The sequence below is a fragment of the Ornithodoros turicata genome, chromosome 8, assembly GCF_037126465.1.
Source record: "Ornithodoros turicata isolate Travis chromosome 8, ASM3712646v1, whole genome shotgun sequence".
In the NCBI taxonomy this organism is placed as follows: Eukaryota; Metazoa; Arthropoda; class Arachnida; order Ixodida; family Argasidae; genus Ornithodoros; species Ornithodoros turicata.
In genome coordinates, this window is record NC_088208.1 from 2,825,211 (window position 1) to 2,845,969 (window position 20,759).

At 44.9% G+C, this 20,759-nt stretch overlaps 1 protein-coding gene across 1 annotated transcript; it reads left to right on the forward strand.

Moving 5' to 3' along the window:
* Nucleotides 1-1,790: 1,790 nt before the first annotated feature.
* Nucleotides 1,791-20,583, forward strand: LOC135366391 (uncharacterized). Its single transcript, XM_064599075.1, has 2 exons — nt 1,791-1,927; nt 14,254-20,583. Exon 2 carries the CDS (start codon nt 14,281-14,283, stop codon nt 20,101-20,103), a length of 5,823 nt encoding a protein of 1,940 aa, XP_064455145.1. The 5' UTR covers nt 1,791-1,927; nt 14,254-14,280; the 3' UTR covers nt 20,104-20,583.
* Nucleotides 20,584-20,759: the final 176 nt, after the last annotated feature.

Below are 20,759 nucleotides of genomic sequence, written 5' to 3' on the forward strand. Positions count from 1 at the left end.
AGATGGTACACACAAAAAGAGAGAAAAAAAAAGTACAGCGCTGTCCAAAATGTCCTTTAGCCAAAGGCACACGCAACCATATGGTTGCGTGTTCATGGTTATGGTTCATGGGTTCAAATCCTGCGGGTGCAGCTGATAAATAACTTTTGTTTTGTGTTTACTAACGCCACACAGACATACAAACATATTAATAGCCGTTTTTTTTTTCAAGATAATGATAATCGTTTGGCGTAATAAACTGACCAAGATTTAATAAACAGCAGTTGGATTCGAACCCACATTATCCGGTTGCCGTAAGGCTGCTTGTGGGTGGAGCTACCGAGTTACTGCTACACTGTTAAAACAGAACTTCACCTCATAGCACGCTCCTAGCCAACCACCATTCCGAATGACACCTGTGTGATGATTCGCTCAAAACAGGGGGTGGAGCCTGTCTGGGACATGCATAATGTGTCCCAGATGGGCGCCTCCTCCCATTTTCAGCAAATAAGGACACAGAATGATATCATGCGGAATGACGGTTGGCTAGGAACGTGCTATGTGGCGAAGCTAGCTGGGAAGGCCAGTGAGAAGGCTATCCACTCAGCACTTTCGAGAACATGCAACCATGGGTTTCAACAACTAGCTGCATGGCCTAGCGGTGGTTGGTGGTGGCCATGGTCGTGCTGAAGACTGCCAGGTGGTGGGTTCGAATCCTACCACCGGCTGAATACTGTATGAGGATCCACACGAATGTACGTCGGTACAGTTTCCCCTGAAGTTTGCCCAGGACGCGTACTAAACACCGTCCCCCACACTCCTTCCTGCTTTCCTCTCTCCACCTGTCCACGTCTCTGCAGCTTTCATAGCCACAGTTGCTTCGCGGCGCTAACACGGAACACAAATTCGAAGTACGCGTTCGAAAATGCACTTCACCGCATAGCACGCTCCTAGCCAACCATTATCTCGAATGATACCGTTATCTGCCCTGATTTGTTGAAAACGGGAGGCGTACGCCTTTTTTGTGACAATTATGAACAGCATTAGTGTCACAGAAAAGGCGTACGCCTCCCGTTTTCAACAAATCACGGCAGATAACGATATCATTCGAGATGATGGTTGGCTAGGAGCGTGCTATGCGGTGAAGTTCATTTTTAAGAGTGTGCACCTGACACTGGCGATGAAACTCTCCATTCATCAGCTCACAATAAAGTCGTTGTCTGTTACACCTGACACACGCACACAGGCTTAGTGCACGTTCCTTATGCTTCTGTTATGGCCTTCTAAGAGAGAGAGAGGACGATAACAAGTGAGTAACAGCAACAGTAACAGTAAAAAGTGGGTAACAGGCATGAGGCGATGAGATGGTCCATTATGAGAGAGAGAAGATGACGATGACAAGTGAGTGTGGCATTTAAAAGCTATCTACAAGTACGAGCGATGAGGGACTTGCACGATGATCGAATTGGGTGACAAAGGCTAAAAGCGGAGCAATGCTGAACATCTACATCTGACAAAGTAATCCACACATGACCAAACCAAATGCCCGTGGTCAAAAACTGGATGACATTATATAAACGGCACAAGAGGAGTATCACCCAGTAGAAGGGCTGGGTGGAGGCGTTCTAAGGAACGGGTATGGTCTCATCTGAACTTTCACGTCGAGTTCCGCATTGCACCAGAATATGTAACTGTTACGCATATTACTAATTGTCCCTCATTCTACACGCAACCGCGATAGGCAGAAGGGCGATAACATACGCGCATCCTCCACAAGCGTGCCAGTGCGATAACGATCCATTGTTCCGAAAGAAACATGACATAGAACAAGCGAAAGGTACGTACGCGGCATTCACCAACTTGTACGCCTCCCTGAAGATGAAGCGAACATACAAGCTGTTTAAAGCTGTCCCACAACCTGTCACTGGATAAGGCACAACTTTCACTGGTAAGGGAAAGCCGAAATGTATTTCTTATCATATAGCTTCAGTTGGACGTGTTAATGGCGCCACATTCTGGCTATAAACCGAAGAAGGCCGCTAGACATACGGCGATAAGTTTTTCGATTTTTATTCGGTGTTAACGCAGACTGAATCAGGAGCGTAGCCAGAAACATTGCGTGGGGGATGTTGGCACATAAGTAGGGTTCCGGGTTTTCGGATTAATGCGAAAAAATCCGAAAAAAACTTACACGGGTAGAACATTTTGCACTTGGGATTCATCAGAAAAATTCCCCCTTCGAGGGGTTAAAGGAGCTATGAACTGTACCAAGCGAGCCCGCCGACTGTGTCGGCTCCAAACGGCGATCTCAACGTGTTGTCCGTGACACCTTTTGTATAGGTGAATTTGATAGGTGCGTATCTTCAGCACATAGCACGCTCTTAGCCAACCATCTTCCCGAATGACAGCGTTCTCGCCCATGATCTGTTGATAACGAGAGGCGGATCCTATTATGTATCTATTACGCACGGCTACAAAGTGAGCTACGCCTCCCTTTTAAAACAAATCAGAGACGAGAACGTTGTCATTCGGGATGAAGTTTGGCTAGGAGCGTGCCATGTAGTGAAGTTCATCTTGAAGAGGGTAAAGCAGAACGTTATGTGTACCTCCGCGTTGGCTTCTGATTGGGTGCTACAATTCTTCAGATGACGTAACGATGAATAGAGGTATCTGGACGGCGGTGCGTCTACTCGCCCGAATACGAAAGAGAGTGCGTTTTTTGTATTAACGCTGCACAAGTTATGAAGGAGAAGAATTGAACAAGAAATTGTAAATAGAATTACGAAGCGTAGAAGAACAATATGTTACATCTATTAAACCCGTAACTAAATACATGCAGATAGGAGTTCTTACCTCCCTTAATATCTGAGTTACCAACAAGAAAGCTGTGTATTGAAGACTTATTTACAGAATTTCGCGCGTTTCCTGTTCCGCCGCGAGTGCATGGAATAGCGCCACCATAACAAAACTTTTTCAATTTTCAAAACTTCCTTAGTCAGCTGGACTCTCGCCCCTTCTCTCTATCAAAATTGCTTGGTCCCTGGCCCAATCCAGCCCACTCTGGCCACTCTGCTCGGCCCAGTACGAGATCACACACAGCGGTCTGTGACCAAAGCAGTTCTGACTTTCTTGAGAGATTCAGGTCTGATGAACAGCCTGTGAACTCAGTCGTGAAATCTCATTCTTCTTCTGTGATTCATCTCATCATTCCTTCACCGTTTGTTAGTCATCTTTTTTTTTGTCATCTTTGTCATTAATCGACCTCATCCTTCTTTGATCATCTGTTAGTTTTTCGTTATTTCCAAATTCTTTTTCTTTATTTCTTATTTCTTAATTTTCTTCCTTTAATTCTTTCTTATTCCTTCCTATTTCTTTCTTTCTTATTCCTTCCTATTTCTTTCTTTCTTATTCCTTCCTATTTCTTTCTTTCTTTAATTCTTATCTTTTCTTTTTATTTATTTATTATTATTTCTTATTTCTGGAATAGCAAGTTGACGTCCCGTTTGGCTGACCTTTCCCCGTTTTTTTTTTTTCCCTTTTCGTCTAATAAATATATCCCCCCCCCAGCCCACCAACGATCTGCGCTCAAAGCTCTCTTCACCTTTCTGGACACCACAGGACTTGGATCGTTATTGTGAAGGGGTTCATTATTTCATTCCCCACATCCCCACCACCAATGGGGTATATAGAGTACCGCCTCTGGCGATGAACCTCCCCACCCATCATCTCAAAATAAAGTTGGTGCTGTTGTTATTTCAATCACGTGGAATTTTCCTCGTATGGAGACACCTGTCACTTTTCCTTTGCTCGACCTTTCTGTAGGTGTCACATCACAGCACCAATTTCTTCCTCCGGATTTCGGAGACTAACCGAGGTAAAGAAATATAAAACCGGAAAAACTCCGATTCATCCGAAAATTGTAAACTAAAAAGAAAAGAAAAAAGAAAAAGACCCTCCGGTAATGACTAAAAGTAAACTCCGAAAGCCCGGAACCCTACACACAAGGGACCAAAAAAGTGCGTGACGCTGTGCGCACTCCCTATAGTAGTTGCACAATTTGTTGACGGAGCGCTGTTTAACGCAACCGTTACAAAGACGTGGCTGATGTCCTCTTGAAGTCTGTTGCAGCAACGTCGCTGGAAGACGTTTCTGCCACATTCTGACGGCACTATAGAAACATGTTTCCCCCAACACAAATACACTCACTGAATTGATGCAACATTTCCGTCATGTTTCTACAATATATGTCGCATAATATGTACAGCAGGGTTGCGGAATAGGATCACCCATTCCACTCCAATTCCATTCCGAGGAATGGAAATTTGTGACAATTCCATTCCTTCCAATTCCTCGGAATGAAAAGGTATGGTCAATTCCCACTCCTGGAATGGCTCGGCAACCCCATTCCATTCCTTTAATTCCATCAATAAAAGAATTAGGACCGGTAACCGTACTAGCTAGATCAGCAGTGATATAGAGGAGATTGACATTACCCAGCACGGAAAAAGCACAAAGACAAGGTTATTTCGCTCTCCTCCTCTCCTCTTCATTTGCATCATAATTACAGGATTTTTCCACTAAAGTGACTGGTGCAAGTGATGTGGGGTTGCGGGCCGCACACTAGTCAAAATCTCCATTTTATTTTGTCTTCAAACCATACCAAACCATCGCCCTTGACCGTATGGCACCCAGACCATTACATTCCAATTAAAAAAAGAAGGCCTAATTCCTTTCCCAGGGCAGTTTCCGCCATTCCATTCCAATTCCATTCCGCGCTCTGCTAAATCTGGAACGATTCCGGAATCATTCCAACCCCGGAGCGGCAACTCCGCAACCATGACGTACAGTGTTACAGCAATATTCTTCAATAACGCAAACACAATATTGAGGCAATATCTGGGCAATGTTTCCGCTCCATTATGACAGCGTTACAGCCGTATATCTCGTGGTTCAGCTGCTGGTGGTGTGAGTCATATTCTGCTTGCCGTATAGTTGGCCTCGCTGAGGGCGGGTCGCTCGTCACGACCAACGCGGATGGGGCAGCACGCATCCTAGGCACGCAGTCGTCTACAGATGGCGCAGCGAGCGAAATGGTTCGCGCAGTCACCGCTTCACAACATTTTGGCGCGTGCAAATGCAGTACCGCTGATGTAACGTCTTCTTTTTGTGTTATTTTTGTTTTCTCTTGGCGCGCGACGGTTGAAGCGAAATCTTGTGCAAACATATGACCGCTCGTGCTCACCCATGCCAAGTCCAATACTGTAAACACGCATATCGCGCTCAGCCAGACGGAGCCAGTGGCGGACCAGTGACGGAACCAGACGGACCAGTGGCGTTGCGCCACAAATGTGCGTTGCTTAGAACTCAGTAACCTATGCCTCATACTCTAACGACCTTCATTTTGTGGTTGTCTATGAAGTTATGAACCAATCATTGTCAATCCGTATTACAGGTTCACTTCCATTTATTTATTTATTTACTTTTTTTCCTATTCAAAGAAGTACCCGTGAGGTACCGCGTTAGCATCTAGGCTTGACACAGGCGTCTATAGACCTTGTCGCGTTACTCTCAAACCACTAGTTTCCGCGCGCTCCTTAGCCTTGTTCCCAGCGACGACATAACAGGAGTGGACTGCCAAAATCGCTCTTCCCATTGGGACGAATACCGATGGCCGCCATCTTTAAAGCGTGTGGCTGAGAATAACGTAGCATTCCATGTATAACTAGCTATCCAGTAAACATCTGAATCAGCGCATCAACGTTCGAAAGATCAAGGAAAAAGAAGATTGCTTGCTTCCACGCGCGACATGCGTAGTTGTTCACGTGAGGAGTGCTAGCCGATGCGTTATCTGTTCTACATCGATTCCCGAGCGGAAGAAAATGAACCGGTGCGAAATGAACACGAACGAACAGGAAAATGGACGAAAACACAGAGGCGAAAATAAAGGAACTCGGCAAACGGCAGCCCACACGTGCACAGTTCCTGTGACTACCACGGGGTGGCAGCACTAATGGCGGCGCCCATTCCTTGAATCGCGTTTTTGTGTATACAGTCAACCCTCGATTTATGAACACCCTCGGTTCCCCGAAAAATCGTTCATAAATCGACAATTCAGTTAACTGAGTACTATCGAGCAAATGCAACAGTATTTCCGAGTTGAGATTGTGTTTATAATGCGATATACTGTGTAATTTTGCTTTCGACCATGCCTTCTGCTGTGTCAATCTTGGAAAGAAGAGATGTCACCTCATTCGCACTCGACTGGTCTCGGATTTCCTCCGGGATTTGTAACCTCCGTTTATTAATCTCCGGGTGACATCGACCACCTTATTCATCAATTGAGGTCAGGAACACTTGATCGCCCCTTGTGCGACCCCGGAAGACCCGCTTGTTAAGATTTCGAGGGGCTAAGAACCGAGGGTGCAATACCCGGAAAACGTTTTGTCAGTTCAGGTGTCATTCATAAGACCACGGAATAATCCCTTTGCAGGTTTCTGTTGACCTCGGAACGATCCGTTCATAAATTGAGGTCAAAAACGCTGGGCAACTCCTAGTTGGTTCCCAGAAATTCCATTCATAATTCGAATATCGAGGTTCATAAAACGAGGGAAAAATGCATGTAAGAAGTTTGGTTCCTCGTTCTCGTGTTCATAAAACGAGGGAATTCATAAATCGAAGGTTCATAAATCGAGGGTTGACTGTATTCAGCAACACCGGCGTTCTCTGCGCTATAACATTGGAACCACGCAGTGTTCCACGCTTGCCTATGTCTGTGGACGTAATGGCGCAATGGACGTAACAGCTCGTTGTGTATGGTTTTCCATTGGATGTAACGGCTAGTTGTACCGGGTGTCCCACCGAAATCCCCCGGCTGGATAATTCGTGAACAGGTAGCGCCATCGAAGAAATTTCTTTTTGTAAATATCCTTGGGACATCCGCTATGAACTGAGTAGTGAGCGGCTCATTTGTGTACGCTCACTAATTAAATAAACATCCGAACTTTTAAATTTCACTTCCCACGCTTACGGAACCTCTGTTTTACGCATCGGGACCTTCAGCGAAAAATATTGCGAGAAAAAAAAGCGCATCGACACTTAGTGATTTTTCCGAGTAATTATAATCGGTGTTGGTTTACATATTTCTTGCGCGGAACGGTGCACCAATGCGCTCTTTGGATCAGCTATATCCGGCTGTCAACTTCGTGTTCATCCGCCTGGTTCACGCACGGGGGAGACGTAAGATGAAGGCCTGGGTGCTGTGGTGTATGATCCTCTGATAGTCTGTCATGAACCTCTCGTACCATCCCTGGTTGGCACCGTAGTCTAGCCCTGAGAGTTGTGCCAGCCTTCCGCATGATTGGTCGTGCTCAGGTCATCCGTGTCCGCATAGCAGTTCCATTGGCCTCTGCTCAAGACCCACTGGTGCTCAAGGTAGCCATTGAGCTGGCCAGTGCTAGCACCCAAGATCGATACATTTTTCACTGGACCCTGGTGTTTGAGGCAGCCGTTCAAATGCACCAGTGCCAGCTCCGGTGACAGTAGTGCAAGGCCAACTACTTTACGCACCCGTTGCTTGAGCGCCGGGTTCTCTTCATCCCTGTATAAAATCTACAGAAAGAAATGAAACAAAAAAAAGTGTAGGGAATGTTGAGGTCACAAAATGTAGTGCTCTAGAACAGGCTGCTGAACACTTGCACCTTCTGCATATAGAGCATGCTTTAGCTCAACGAAAGCACTACCCCAAGCAGCACAATGTACTGAAAGTCGAGTGCAATAGGGGTGGACGGGTAGGTGGAAGGCCTTGAACAGACTCGTGAAGCTAAAGAGCGCTGACAAGACACATACCGACCACCCCTATTGCACTCGACTTTCAGTGCATTGTGCTGCTTGGGACGGCACAGAAGCCCAACACCTTCGCACAAATGATCCACATTTCGAGACCTGTTTCTATCGCTCTTTTTTTTTTGTGTGTGCTACTGAGAGTTGTAGCAGCATTCCCTTACTATCTTATCATTGTGTTTCTATACTATCTTTGAAAAGTGCACCAATACTCGCCAGATACTCGCACGGACGGCGTTATCGGCCGAAAAGTCAGTGAATGCGAAAGGAGTAACCCCACAGATAGTTCAGTGCATTTGATCGGTTAAGTTTTACGTCACATCTCCCCCTTCCCCCGTATTCCCTGCGCCGTGGGAAGATACCGCCCGCTTCGCCACAGAGTATTTCCAGTATTTCGTCGCTCGTCTGCTAGCAATCCCGTTTTTTCAGTGCCCTTCATTCGTTGTTTTCTAACCTATCTTCTTTCGTTTGCCATTTTGGCATCGTTGGCATTTCTTCGAAGGTATATATACAGGGCGCCTCGCGAAAAATGAGCCTATATGTTACAAGAAAAAATGGTTCATCGCGCACCAAAAAGACGGACTGCACAGTGTTACCAGTCGTGTGAGAATACTCAAATTATTTTTGTTTTGTAATTAATTATAGTAGTAATATTAGGTTGAGAGACTACGGGGATTAGAAACTACAACATTGCCACCAGGGCAGCGCCACCGTCACGCCGACTTTTTTCGCGTATTTTTCCTCGCGCGCGGCAGGCGGCGCTCGGGTGGAGGCTCTTACCGGTGGGCGGAGCGTGGCCGGAGGGCTGCGTGCGCGCCTACCCGCTCACATTTTTCAGCCTGGGCCGACTTCTTTCATCATTTTTCAATCTGTGTCGAATTCAATCGCAATGTTTTCCCCCGCTACAACAGGTGTGCAGTAGGCAGCTTACATGCAAAGGATGGCCATACACAAAAGTACAAGTGAAATTATATTTATTAAAGTCATTAGTGTCGAGAATTATGTTATGACTCTGTGTGAAGGATAAAAACTTAGCCGAAAATCTGATGCAATAGCATTGAAGGGATATCACATTTTTTTTATTAGTGATAATCACGCAAGTTTTCAATTAAGCAGAAGGAGTAGCACATTTTAATCAAAGAAGATATTTTTAATCAATACGATTACAATCAAAATTAAAAGTTTTATTATAAAAACTCTAACATTATTATACGTGACCACCATAGTGGAGCTTTAATTACAAGTGCCGATAGATGTAGTTAATTGTGGACAGCAGAGAACCTGGAAGACCATGGGACACGAATGACACGAACACAAGAGGAAATAAAATCTATAACACTACATTAACCAATTCTTAATCAAAACAACAGAGGAGGAGAATAATCTATCATTTTAACTATCATAAAATCATCCTCGTGACTTAATCTAGTCGAACCCCATACAATTTTTATTCTAAGAGACACTACAAACCTTACTTTGTTTTATGAATTCAACACAGAAAATATATTAAAAAATGAACTTCACCGCATAGCACGCTCCTAGCCAACAATCAGCTCTAATAATATCTGCCCTGATTTGTTGAAGACGGGAGGCGTACATCTGTTTTGTGACAGTTATGAACATTTTCGAACGCAATAGGGAAGATAAGTTGATTATTCCAATATTACACAATTAATCAATTTCTTACTAAGTAAACAGCATAGACATACGGAAATAATGAGAAACAAAACGATCAACAGCTAATAGAGAACCAAAACCCATCACGTAAACAAGAGGTACACAAAGGATTAATAATTGAAAAAGAATCCATCAAAACGATAAGCATGCACGGATGAATAGCAGAGAAACACACTAAACGGCGCATCTGTCAATGTGTAAACAACAGACAAGAAAATATTATTGAAACAAGATCAACAGCTAATAGAGAGCCAAAATCCAACACGTAAACAAGAGGTACACAAAGGATAAATAATTGAAAAACAATCTATCAAAACGAGAAACATGCACGGATGAATAGCAGAGAAACACTCTAAACGGCGCATCTAGCCAACGTGTAAACAACATGCAGGAAAATAATTGAAAAAGAATCTATCAAAACGAGAAACATGCACGGAGCTAGCACTGAATAGAGAAACACTTTGAACGGCACACCATCCACGCGTAAACAATAGGTACATGCAATGAAATAATGAGAAATACAATCAACAGCTAATAGAGAACCAAACAAATGCACCAAAGCAAACAAGAGGTACACAAAATAATTGAAAAACAATCTATCAAAACGATAAACATGCACGGATGAATAGCAGAGAAACGCTTTGAACGATGCATCTGCCAACATGTAAACAACATACAGGAAAATAATAGCGAAACAAACTATCAAACATTACAAATTGAAATGGAAATCATATATCTCTTGAACTATCATAAAATCATCCTTGCGACCTAACAATATACAATTTTCGTCCTACTCGGGCACTATAAACATTACCTTGACGGAGATATCCAACACACGCAGTACAGACAAGCTTTACACAGTACAACCAGTCACGGCGGGGTCACTCTCTCCCTCTATACAGCCCAAAGCGAAGAATCTGTTGTCAATCTATGGGGTGAGGAAACCCTCTCTCTTTTTCACATACTTTCCTCCAAAAGGAAATATTCTTAGGAGTGGTGTACAGAGACGAAATTTTTTATTGATCTCAAATAGACATTGGAATTATTCAATTCTCAAGAACACAATAAGAATTCTATCAACAAACAATAGCACGCAAAAAATCTAGGAATAGACGTCAATATCAGTGCAAACTGGTTTTTAGAGAAACATTATCTAAGCAAATGAGAAATATTATCGGCGCAAACAGTACTCAACCAAAACGAGAAACGCTGCATTTTAATGTATCTCAGATCAGACACAACTATCATGCATACATTATTCTAAACTTACAAAATATCAATCGAGTGAACATCTGAAGCAAAGAGAGAAAGTCAAGTTTACTAAGTGATAGAAACAATACTCATTCGAAACGAGAATCAAATTTAATTACATCGTTTTATGATAACTTTGCAATAGTAATTTCTACACGCAGAAGCCGCAAACAAACAACTCATCTGAAATGCGAATTAATGTAAAAGTTTGCTACAGTGAAAATCAACGCACACAGCTCAAAAATACATTCCCATCTAGTAGAATATTTTTTATTAATATCAATCGAGTGATCATCTGAAACAAAGTCAAAGCAGTAATTAATTTAGGCAAACATTTTCTTAACCACGCGCGCAAATACATCACAGAAACACGTCTTTTTCATTCAGGACCCACTAGTGGATTCGAAGTGAGAGGGGGAATCTGGCCTCCCATACACTTTCGTTAAGGTTACGCCCGCAGGGAGTAGGGCAATTCTACAATGGTCTTGGTACACAATGTATAGTTGAAAACCATAAACTCGCTCCTGCAAGTCAAGTTAGGGAAGAGAGGTTTCTAGCGTGTTTAAAGCTCGCGTTTTTCTTACTCATCACATCTTTTTGTAAATTGATTTTCATAATTTTCACGGCAGGTGGAACATTCTAAACCTGATAACATAATAAATTTTTAATAAATAAAATTAGTACCGATATGATTTAATTAAGTGTCGAGGCATACTACAAAACAGAACAGACAATTGCTATACATTGAAGAGATGGACATATTTTGTACTCGTTACCATAGGTCATGGGAAGACCCGATAAAAAGCTGCTTCGAAAAGGAGGAGCCTCGAAACCATTCAATTATCGCTGCATTTCAATACGTCCTAGACATGGTCGTATTCGGAGATATGGTGCAAATTATGGAATTCAAGATGCGAGAACTTGTATGCCGAATCTACAATAATGATAAAAATATTTGCACGTCAACATCGGAAGGACCATTGGGATTGATGGTGGAGTTTTTGAGGTTTGCTAACGAAGAATTGAAATACACTAGACCAAACGTAATTGTAATCATTGCAATGGGCATTGCATTAATCAAGAAAGCAATCAGATCAAATTATCATATACAAGCAGTCTATATCGCACGATTCATTACGGATTTGTTGAAATTACACCTAACGGTTGAAATGGAAAGTACATAAAAAATCTTATCACGTGATATATTCCACTCTAGAGCCTCTACACATTTATTTTATTCTACCAGTCAATGATGTCGAATGAACAGAAGTTCAATATTGTCGTGCAAGGTCTGATGTATCATCGCTTATTGAAACTCAACAAACATATCAATTGCGGTGGACCACACGACAATTTTCATCTAATACTCTCTTGTACGCCATTCAAGAATCTTCATACAAAGAAAGAAACATCAATAAGAGACTGTGCAAGTTCATCGCTACAAAGTGCAAGTTGTTGAAGCAATACAAGCACGGCGACAACATATCACCCGCGTTAATCAATGCTGGATTCAAGCGCCCAATAATCAGAATAAACTACTTGATGTCTTCGGAATTCATCAATCAAGACAACAAATGAAAACTTCAAAGTTTGGATAGAACTGTAATTTATCGAAATAAACATGTGTATAATGAAATAATAATTGTATTCTTTGTCATCATTGTAATGTATTCTACACATCGTAACGAAAACAGCTTATGATTAGATTGAAGATTGCTAAGGAGACACTATGTACAAGGATCTTCGCATAGAATCAGCGCTGGCAATCAAAGATTTTTTACACGATCAAACTCTATACAAAACCGACACCCGAAGGAAAGAATTGTAGAAGAATCGCTAATTGAAATTTAGAGGTATGTTACATCAAATTTTGTTTACAAAGAGGATCACTAATATTTTGCGAAAGCTTATTTTATGAATTATATTGCACAGTGTATATATTTTCTTAGACGATTGGACAGTTGACAATACTATATTGAAAGGAATCTATTATCAAATGACGCGCAGTCTACAATTCTAATCATCATAACATGCGCCACACAGTTCCAATAAGATTTTGGGAGAATCGAATCACACAACAGTCCTCAGAAATGTTTAACCATTGAAGATGAGCACTATGCATAGGATATGTAATTATAATAAGTACATATTCCTTTTGCAAACTTAACCAAAGCAGCACACATAAACGTAGCTCCAATTCGCAGAATGTACCCGAGGTTTTTCATTAGCCATACTGAAAAACTATGAGTCTGTTCATTATGTCACGGCATATGAGGCACTAAAAATGGGAAGGGCATACTTTAATTTTAGAAGATTTTAGCTCATAATGAAACAAAACGCAAAATCCAACACCAAAGGTTCTTGTTCAAATTTTCAAAGTAAAAACTGTACACTCTTTCTTACAATTTTTTAATATATAGATTAAAAAGCTGTCTATATAGTCACACATTGTGTACAAGATATTTGTCTGTACAGTAATTGCTAAAATTTATCAGATCACATTCCTGAGCAGTGGTGACTATCAGTAAGTGTTTAATTAAAATTTGAACTGCTGCCGCAATTTACGAACTGAGTTGTAGAAAGTGTAATTTCACAGCTTTAGCTGGCTCACTTTGATACGCGAACGTTTTAAGAACTCTTTCACGATGACAAAGAATTTAATCGAGTGTATTGATATTTTCTATATACTCTATAACGTAATGTGAATTCTCCATGATAGTAAAAGTTACGAATATTTTTCGAACGAAATTTACTTAAAACTCGAAGAAATGGTCATCCGAGTCGTCGAATGCGTTTCGGCAACACGCCGGGCAGCGTTTCCCGGACACCCTTCCGAAACAGAACGCACGAGCGTGTTGCTTTCTTCCGGAAACGGGTTCGACGACGCGGATGACCATTTCTTCGAGTTTTAAGTAAATTTCGTTCGAAAAATATTCGTAACTTTTACTATCATGGAGAATTCACATTACGTTATAGAGTATATAGAAAATATCAATACACTCGATTAAATTCTTTGTCATCGTGAAAGAGTTCTTAAAACCTTTCTCGACTTTGTGCTGCTTCGCTGGGCTCGTTCAATACTGCTCCGCGCGCGGCTATTTTTTAAATCTTTAACTGCGCAATGATAAGATACCATTCAGTAAATATAATTTGTGCAGTCACTCCTGATAGACGGCTCGATGAATAGACGAACCTCTGTCTAACATATGACGTCATGACAAGACCTGCTCCAGATTATATTTTACTGTGGTGGGCAAGGGGCGGAAAAAATACGTCGCCTGACACGATAGTGCCCACCTGAATGCTTTGCGCGGCGGCAAAACGTAGTCGATGACGTAGGTGCTCAGGTTATGAAAGGTTTGGAGCAATCCCAAATGTAATTTCACTCTTTCTTTTACGTGGAAGCAGCTAAAACATTGTGGAATTTTATGCGCGAAAGGTATTTTTCGAAATTAAGTGTATATGCTATTTGGTACATCTTGTTCATGGATTCTCGTTTCATTGCAGACACTCAACGAGAAAGTCTTCATCGAAATGTCATCCGTCATCCCAAACCCCGTGGAGAGTCTATGCAGAGCCATCCGAAACGGTGACGGAAACCAGGTGCAACAGCTCTTGGACCACGGCGTAGACGTCAACGCCTACGACAGCGTCGGCGACCTTGCCATTGACGTTGCTTGGAGGCTCAAGAAATACGACCTGATCGAACTTCTCCTCAACCACGATTCCCGTTTTCCGTCGGACTTCAACGACTCCCTTACAGACAGCTTAAGAGCTGTTGCCTCAGAGAGACAAGAGCTGCACCATGCCGTCGGCAAGGGAGACATCGCTCAAGTACAAGCCTTCCTCAACAGAAGGCCACATCTAAGACTGTGGTTAAACGCGGACAATGAGTCGTTATGCCACTGTGCTGTGCGAAAGAACCGTATTCAGACCTACGCCTTCTTAGCTTCCCGGAGGTGCGAGTTTAGAAACGAAGAAGAGCGCTCCTGTCTGTACCATCTAACCCCTGTTCAGTCGTGCCATCTTAGACGCAAGCAGCACGAGTACCTCCAGGGCTGCGGAGCTACGCACCTCGCTTATCTCCAGATCCGGACAAAGTATCCGAGGAGAGACAAAGAGCATGAATCGGAGGTTAGAGTGCTTTACGCAAAGCTCAATGCTTTTCGCTTTATGGGCACGATTCTGAAGGTCATAGAAACTTCGACTCATTTCACGATATACTTCGATCGAGGGCGCTCTAATCTGGGATACGCAGAAGACCGCAGCGTCGTCAACCTGTCTTCGCACACTCTCGTTATTCGAGGCCCGAGGAGCAGCACAAAGACCATGGGGATATTGGCGTATCATCTGTGCTTCCTCTCACTTCATATTGTGTACCGTAATTTCGGCAAACCATACGCAGACGACGAAAAGGATCCAGAAAGAGCGCGTCGCTACAGGGACATTCTGAGCCGTGTCAGACAAAGACAACACCAACTGCACCCTATCTTGCGAGGCGTGTTCCAAAATAATGCGGGCGAGGAGGTTATCTCTCGTGTTCCACAGATGTTAATCGAGTACGAAGGCGACGGCGCTGACAACGATAGTAAGAAAGGGGTAACTTTTCTGATGGAACAAATTGCTGAGCTCTTGGAGTTTTTCACGGACGATGTGTTATCTGACCTGGAGTCTTACGTTAAGCAGCACGACGGTAACCTCGAAGCCGAGAGAATCCAATCCGAGAACACTCGCTTGGGGCAGGTCGCCCGGGTGGAAGACATCTCACTAGCTATGGAAAGCGCTTTTAATGTCGCCGATTTCCCTAAGAACTGGTTGCTTCTCGCGACTTCTGTAAACCTTACTGTCGCGGAAGTGACCGTTTATGCCGCAGTTAAATTTACTGGCAGGCCTTTTCTTTTCCTTGAGACCAGCCAATGGAACCATTCCGTCCAGGAAGTTCTGACACAGAACGCTTGCTCCTTCGTGCTTCTTACATGCAAACCAACAGATGGGGACCATATACGGGAGATACTGAACTTTCTCAGTCACCTGTCGGAAGTCACTGACGCTACCATAGTTTTGACCGCTGATAGTCATCAGAGGACGTACTTAGAGGAGAGTGTCAAAGCGTCGTCTTTCTTCAGCAGCAGATACGCTACCATCAACTGCTCGGATAAAAACGCTCACATGATTCCAGAACCTCGCACGGAGAGCCTGCTGAAGTCCACGACGATTTCCTTTCAGGGCACGCAAGAAGTGCCCCTCCAAGACGTTATCGATTCTTTCTCGCTCTCGCAGGTAATAGATACGAACATGCTGGAAGACATAGCAGCAGGCGGTAATACCATATCGATTGGATCTCCCTTGGCTAAGTTTGAAGAAGCGGAGTACTTCGTCGAACGAAAATTTGAAAGACACATTCGATTAGAGAAACTGACGTCGGTCCCAAGCGACGTGTTTGCGTTCCTCGGATGCACGGAAGAAACGGTGACAGAAATTTTGCCCCCCGGAACAGGCGCACACTGCTTTCAGGACTTGGAAGAATTTGAGAAATTTGTGCTTGTAGTTGGCAGCAATGAATACGAAGAACTCATCAAGTTAACGATCTACGAAAACAAGGTGGTGCACTTAGTGGAACGCGTAGACGACAACGTGTTCCTCTGGAGGACTTCGAACGGTCCAACCAGTCGGCTGCGAAAGTGTGTCAGTGCATCTAACGCTGTGGGCTGTTCTGAGCTGGCTATCCTGCTAGAAAGCAGAGAGAAAGCGGCTGTGGTGTGCGGTGCTCCTGGTTTGGGCAAGTCTACAATCGCGTCTCATCTTGCCAGTGAAATGAAGAAAATCAATCAGAGAGCTTGGGTCTTTTGCGTGAACCTACCGGAACGAACGGTACCTATGAATACGCACGCGAGCTCTAACATTTTTCAGAAGCTCTCCGCTCTTTGCGGCATCGAAGAGGGCGGCTTGCCATACGCGCTTTTTAAGGAAAGTTTAGAATGGAGCAGACCGTTTGAGGTTGTCGTCATTCTCGACGCCCTCGACGAAATCGGTCAAGATTGCCGTAGCGACGTCCTAAGGCTCTGCGTCGACTTAAAGAAGACGTGCACGTTCAAACTTATCGTGCTCAGTCGAAACGTGTGGAAACGGCTGTTGGAAGATACGTTTGGTACAATTGCCTTTGATATGGTGCCCTTCGATCGGCAAGATCAAATGACGTTCTTGAAGCGGTACTGGCAACGACGAGCTCCTAATGAGGTCGCAGAAGAACACGTAGCCTCCTTCGCAAAGAGCATCTTAGACTGCTTTCCTGTGAGCTATTCCATGGGCTCGATGCACTCTCTCGCCGAAATTCCCCTCCTGCTGCGATTGGTTGCGGAGATTGAAGAAAAAATGGTGCTTTCGGGTAAGGCTCCGGACGAGTTATACTTCAAGAAACTCACCATTCTCGACATCTATGTCAAGTATTTTCAGCACAAATACCGGATGTGCAAAGCTCGCTGGAAAAGCGAGCACGCGGACCAGGATAAGACGGATGGCAAAGTCGAGCAACGTCGCGCGTTTTTCGAAGACATGAGCCTTCACGCTCTCAAGTCGACCCTCCACGACGAACAGCTTCTGAACGTCTTTGCGAAAACCAAGACGCCGCCGCACCCTTTAAGCGAAGAAGCTGAAGTCATCCCCAAAGGTGACAAGGAACGCGATCTTGTAGGAGGCGAGGACATTGATCTTCCCGTGTTTGAGCATAAGACCGTAGCAGAGTTCCTCACCGCCAGTTGGCTATTCTGTAAGATGAAACCGACGAGTTCCATGCAGAGCAAGGTTAGAGACACCATTCTTAGCCTCTATAAAGTCACGGATTACCAGATGATAAGGTACTTTTTAGACAGTTTCGCCGTTTCTCGATACCCTTTCCACGTCGCCGTCATGGACAGTGACATCGGGTACATCAGAAAGCACCTGGCACCGGATTCGATCGATGCCTTCGACGACCTTGGAAGAACGCCGCTTCATGTCGCCGCGCTCTACGCCGACGAGCACATTGTTTCCAGGATCGCCCACGAGTGTTCTTGGGAGGCGACCAAAATCACGGACACATTTGGTTTCACTCCAATGATGTACGCCGATAGATTTCGCGCGTGGGCTAAGCTCAGTAGCATGTGCACATCACGCACTGTGCTCGACTCTCACACGGCGGTTAACATGCGGGCGGCGCTGCACAATGCGAACAGCGAGAAGAGGCTTGAAATGTCCGTGTTCTGTCACGCAGTGGTGAAGGAGCTGGTCGATTTCCTACGACTTCTTTTGTCACACTTTCGAGGGCGTCTGGATGACATAAAGGACAAAGAGAAGAGAACACTACTGTTCTACGTAAATACGAGCACGACATTATCAATCTTATGCCCTCACTCTGACTCATACAAGTCCTGCGACGTCAACGCTCAGGATGTCGAAGGATGCTCTCCGCTTCACCACGCAGCTTCGACGAATAAGTTAGACGTGGTAACTGGACTTTGTTTGGAGGGCGCAGACGTGAGCGCGAAGAATCACAAGGGGGAAACCCCTCTGTCCGTTGCTGCCAGGTGCGGGTTCTTCGATGTTATGAGTTACCTTATAAGCTTTGGAGCAGATGTCAACGCGCTGGACGCGAAGTTAAACACTGCCTTGCACGCAGCTTGTCAGTATGGCCACAGGAAGTGCGTCAGGTTGCTCTTGGACAGTGGAATTAACACGACACAGCGGAATGTCTGGGGCCTGGCGGCCATTGAACTTCTAAGCGACGACGATGCCAAGGCACTCGACTTATTAATTTACGCTGGAGAAAGACGATCGCGGGAAACGTCCAAGAAAGTGAGTCTTACAGTGCCGGAAAATGGTTACAGGCGACGACATTCTAGTGACTCGGAGGCGAAGCACCCGACATTGGGAGGGCGAGCAAGCGCAGAGCTCGCATCGAACAGTAATCTGCACACCATGATTTTATCGGGGAACTTGGACGTGCACAAGATCGATAGACTTATTCAACGTCAAAATGACCTGAACACAACAAACTGTTACGGAGAAACAGCGTTACTCTTGGCCTGTGCAAGAGGATGCGATGTCTTTGTCCAGCGTCTTCTTGAGTACAACGCTTCCGCCAATATCAGCGACCGCGACGGAAGGCTTCCTCTACACGCTGCCGCCAGGAATGGGCAACATTCCGCAAAGACTTACAACCTGCTGATAGAACACAGTAAGGACGTCAACAGCGTGGACAGGCAAGGAAAATCTGCGCTCGTTATTGCTTGCGAACACGGACGTTCGGACGCAGTCCAGTGCTTGCTGGAGAGCAACGCGGATGCCAACATTACTGAGAGAAGAGGACGGCTACCATTGCATCAAGCTGCGAAACATGGAAAACTGCCCACAGACTGTCTGCATGTTCTCGCGAGACATACGGTAGACATAAATGCTACAGATAGTAAAGGGGAAACAGCTCTTCACTTGGCTATTGAGGCAAGGCACAATCACGTAGTCACCTGTCTGCTGGAGGAAAACGCTCGCGCTAACATTCCAGACAAAACGGGAAAGCTAGCGCTGCACAGAGCCGTGTGCGCCAACGTTGAAGAAAATACGTTCGGACTCATCATATCCCGCACGGACGATATTAACCATCGCGATATTGACGCTAGAACCGCGTTACACGAGGCTGTGTGGAGCAGGAACCCGACCGCGATTATCATGCTACTAAGAGCTGGAGCACAAGCTAACGTCAAAGATAGATTCGGATGTCTTCCGTTGCACAACGCCTGCGAAAGTGACCTAACGGACAGGTATTGTTTCCTAGCATTAATTGAAAACACCGACGACTTCAACGAGTACGATGATACCGGATTCACTCCCCTGATGTACGCGTGCTACGAGAGGAACAGTAAGCCCATTCAGTGGCTCCTGGAGCACGGGGCACAGGTGAACGATCGGGGACGTCCGTTCAATCTCCTGAGCGTCGCGTACCAGTCCTCGCTCTCCGAAGACGACCTACTCTTGATAATCGACCGCCTCGATGACGTCAACAAGAAAGTGCACATGTCGAGGACTGCTCTTTTTAATGCGTGCCAGAGTGGACACCTGAAGACGGTGCGGTATCTACTTTCCAAGGGAGCCGACGTGAACGTTGCTGATGAGGATGGTAGGACACCCCTGCATCAGAGCGCCCTGAAAGGACATGCGGACATTGTAAAACTTCTGCTTCCACATGCAGAGGCTCACGCGAGGGATAAGTACGACAGGACATCGTGTGATCTGGCGAGGAAGAAAGGGTACATGAACATTGTACATGCGATTGAAGCACTCTGGGGTAAATCACCGCCCGGAAGTGCACTGGTGGCTCATGAGTAAACGAGGTATTGTGTAGGGCGCGACCGAGGATGACGATAACTGTCCCGTGCTATTCAGATGGGTGACAGCTGTGAGCGCTTTGAAGTGAAATGGTGATTCCTTCCTCGTGTATTGTGCAACCAGGACAGCGTAACTGTTGACACACTCACTGTTAAAGTTTCAGTCGAATAAAAGTCAAAATAATGGAACTTTTAACATTGACAATGGTGTGGAGTTGGGCTAATGGACCATTTCCATATTCGCGTCGCCCCTGGCGACGGAATGTCCAACATCGTGTGTCGGGCGCGCAGCCTCTTTGTGTTTTGTTTTGGCGACTTTCAATCGGAAGTGCGTCTATTCGCCGACATGGGAACCCTGCACCCTTGTGGAATTAGAGAACCTTTGGACTGCCGTCGTCGATACATCACGGGGGTGCCTCAAAGGACAGTGGGACGTTTATAATAATGCAAGCGTCCGAGTGACGCCGGACCAGGGTGGAAGGCAGGTTCCCGTCGCTTTGAGACGTTGCGACGACAAGTCGCCGCTCGTCAGGCGGCACAACCATAATTGAACTGTCGGAAGCACTTAAGTGAACGGTTTTTACTTTTCCCATACATGTTTGTCGTGTAGTGTAATGTCAGCACTGACATCAGTTTCGTGGGTGCTGATTGGTGGAG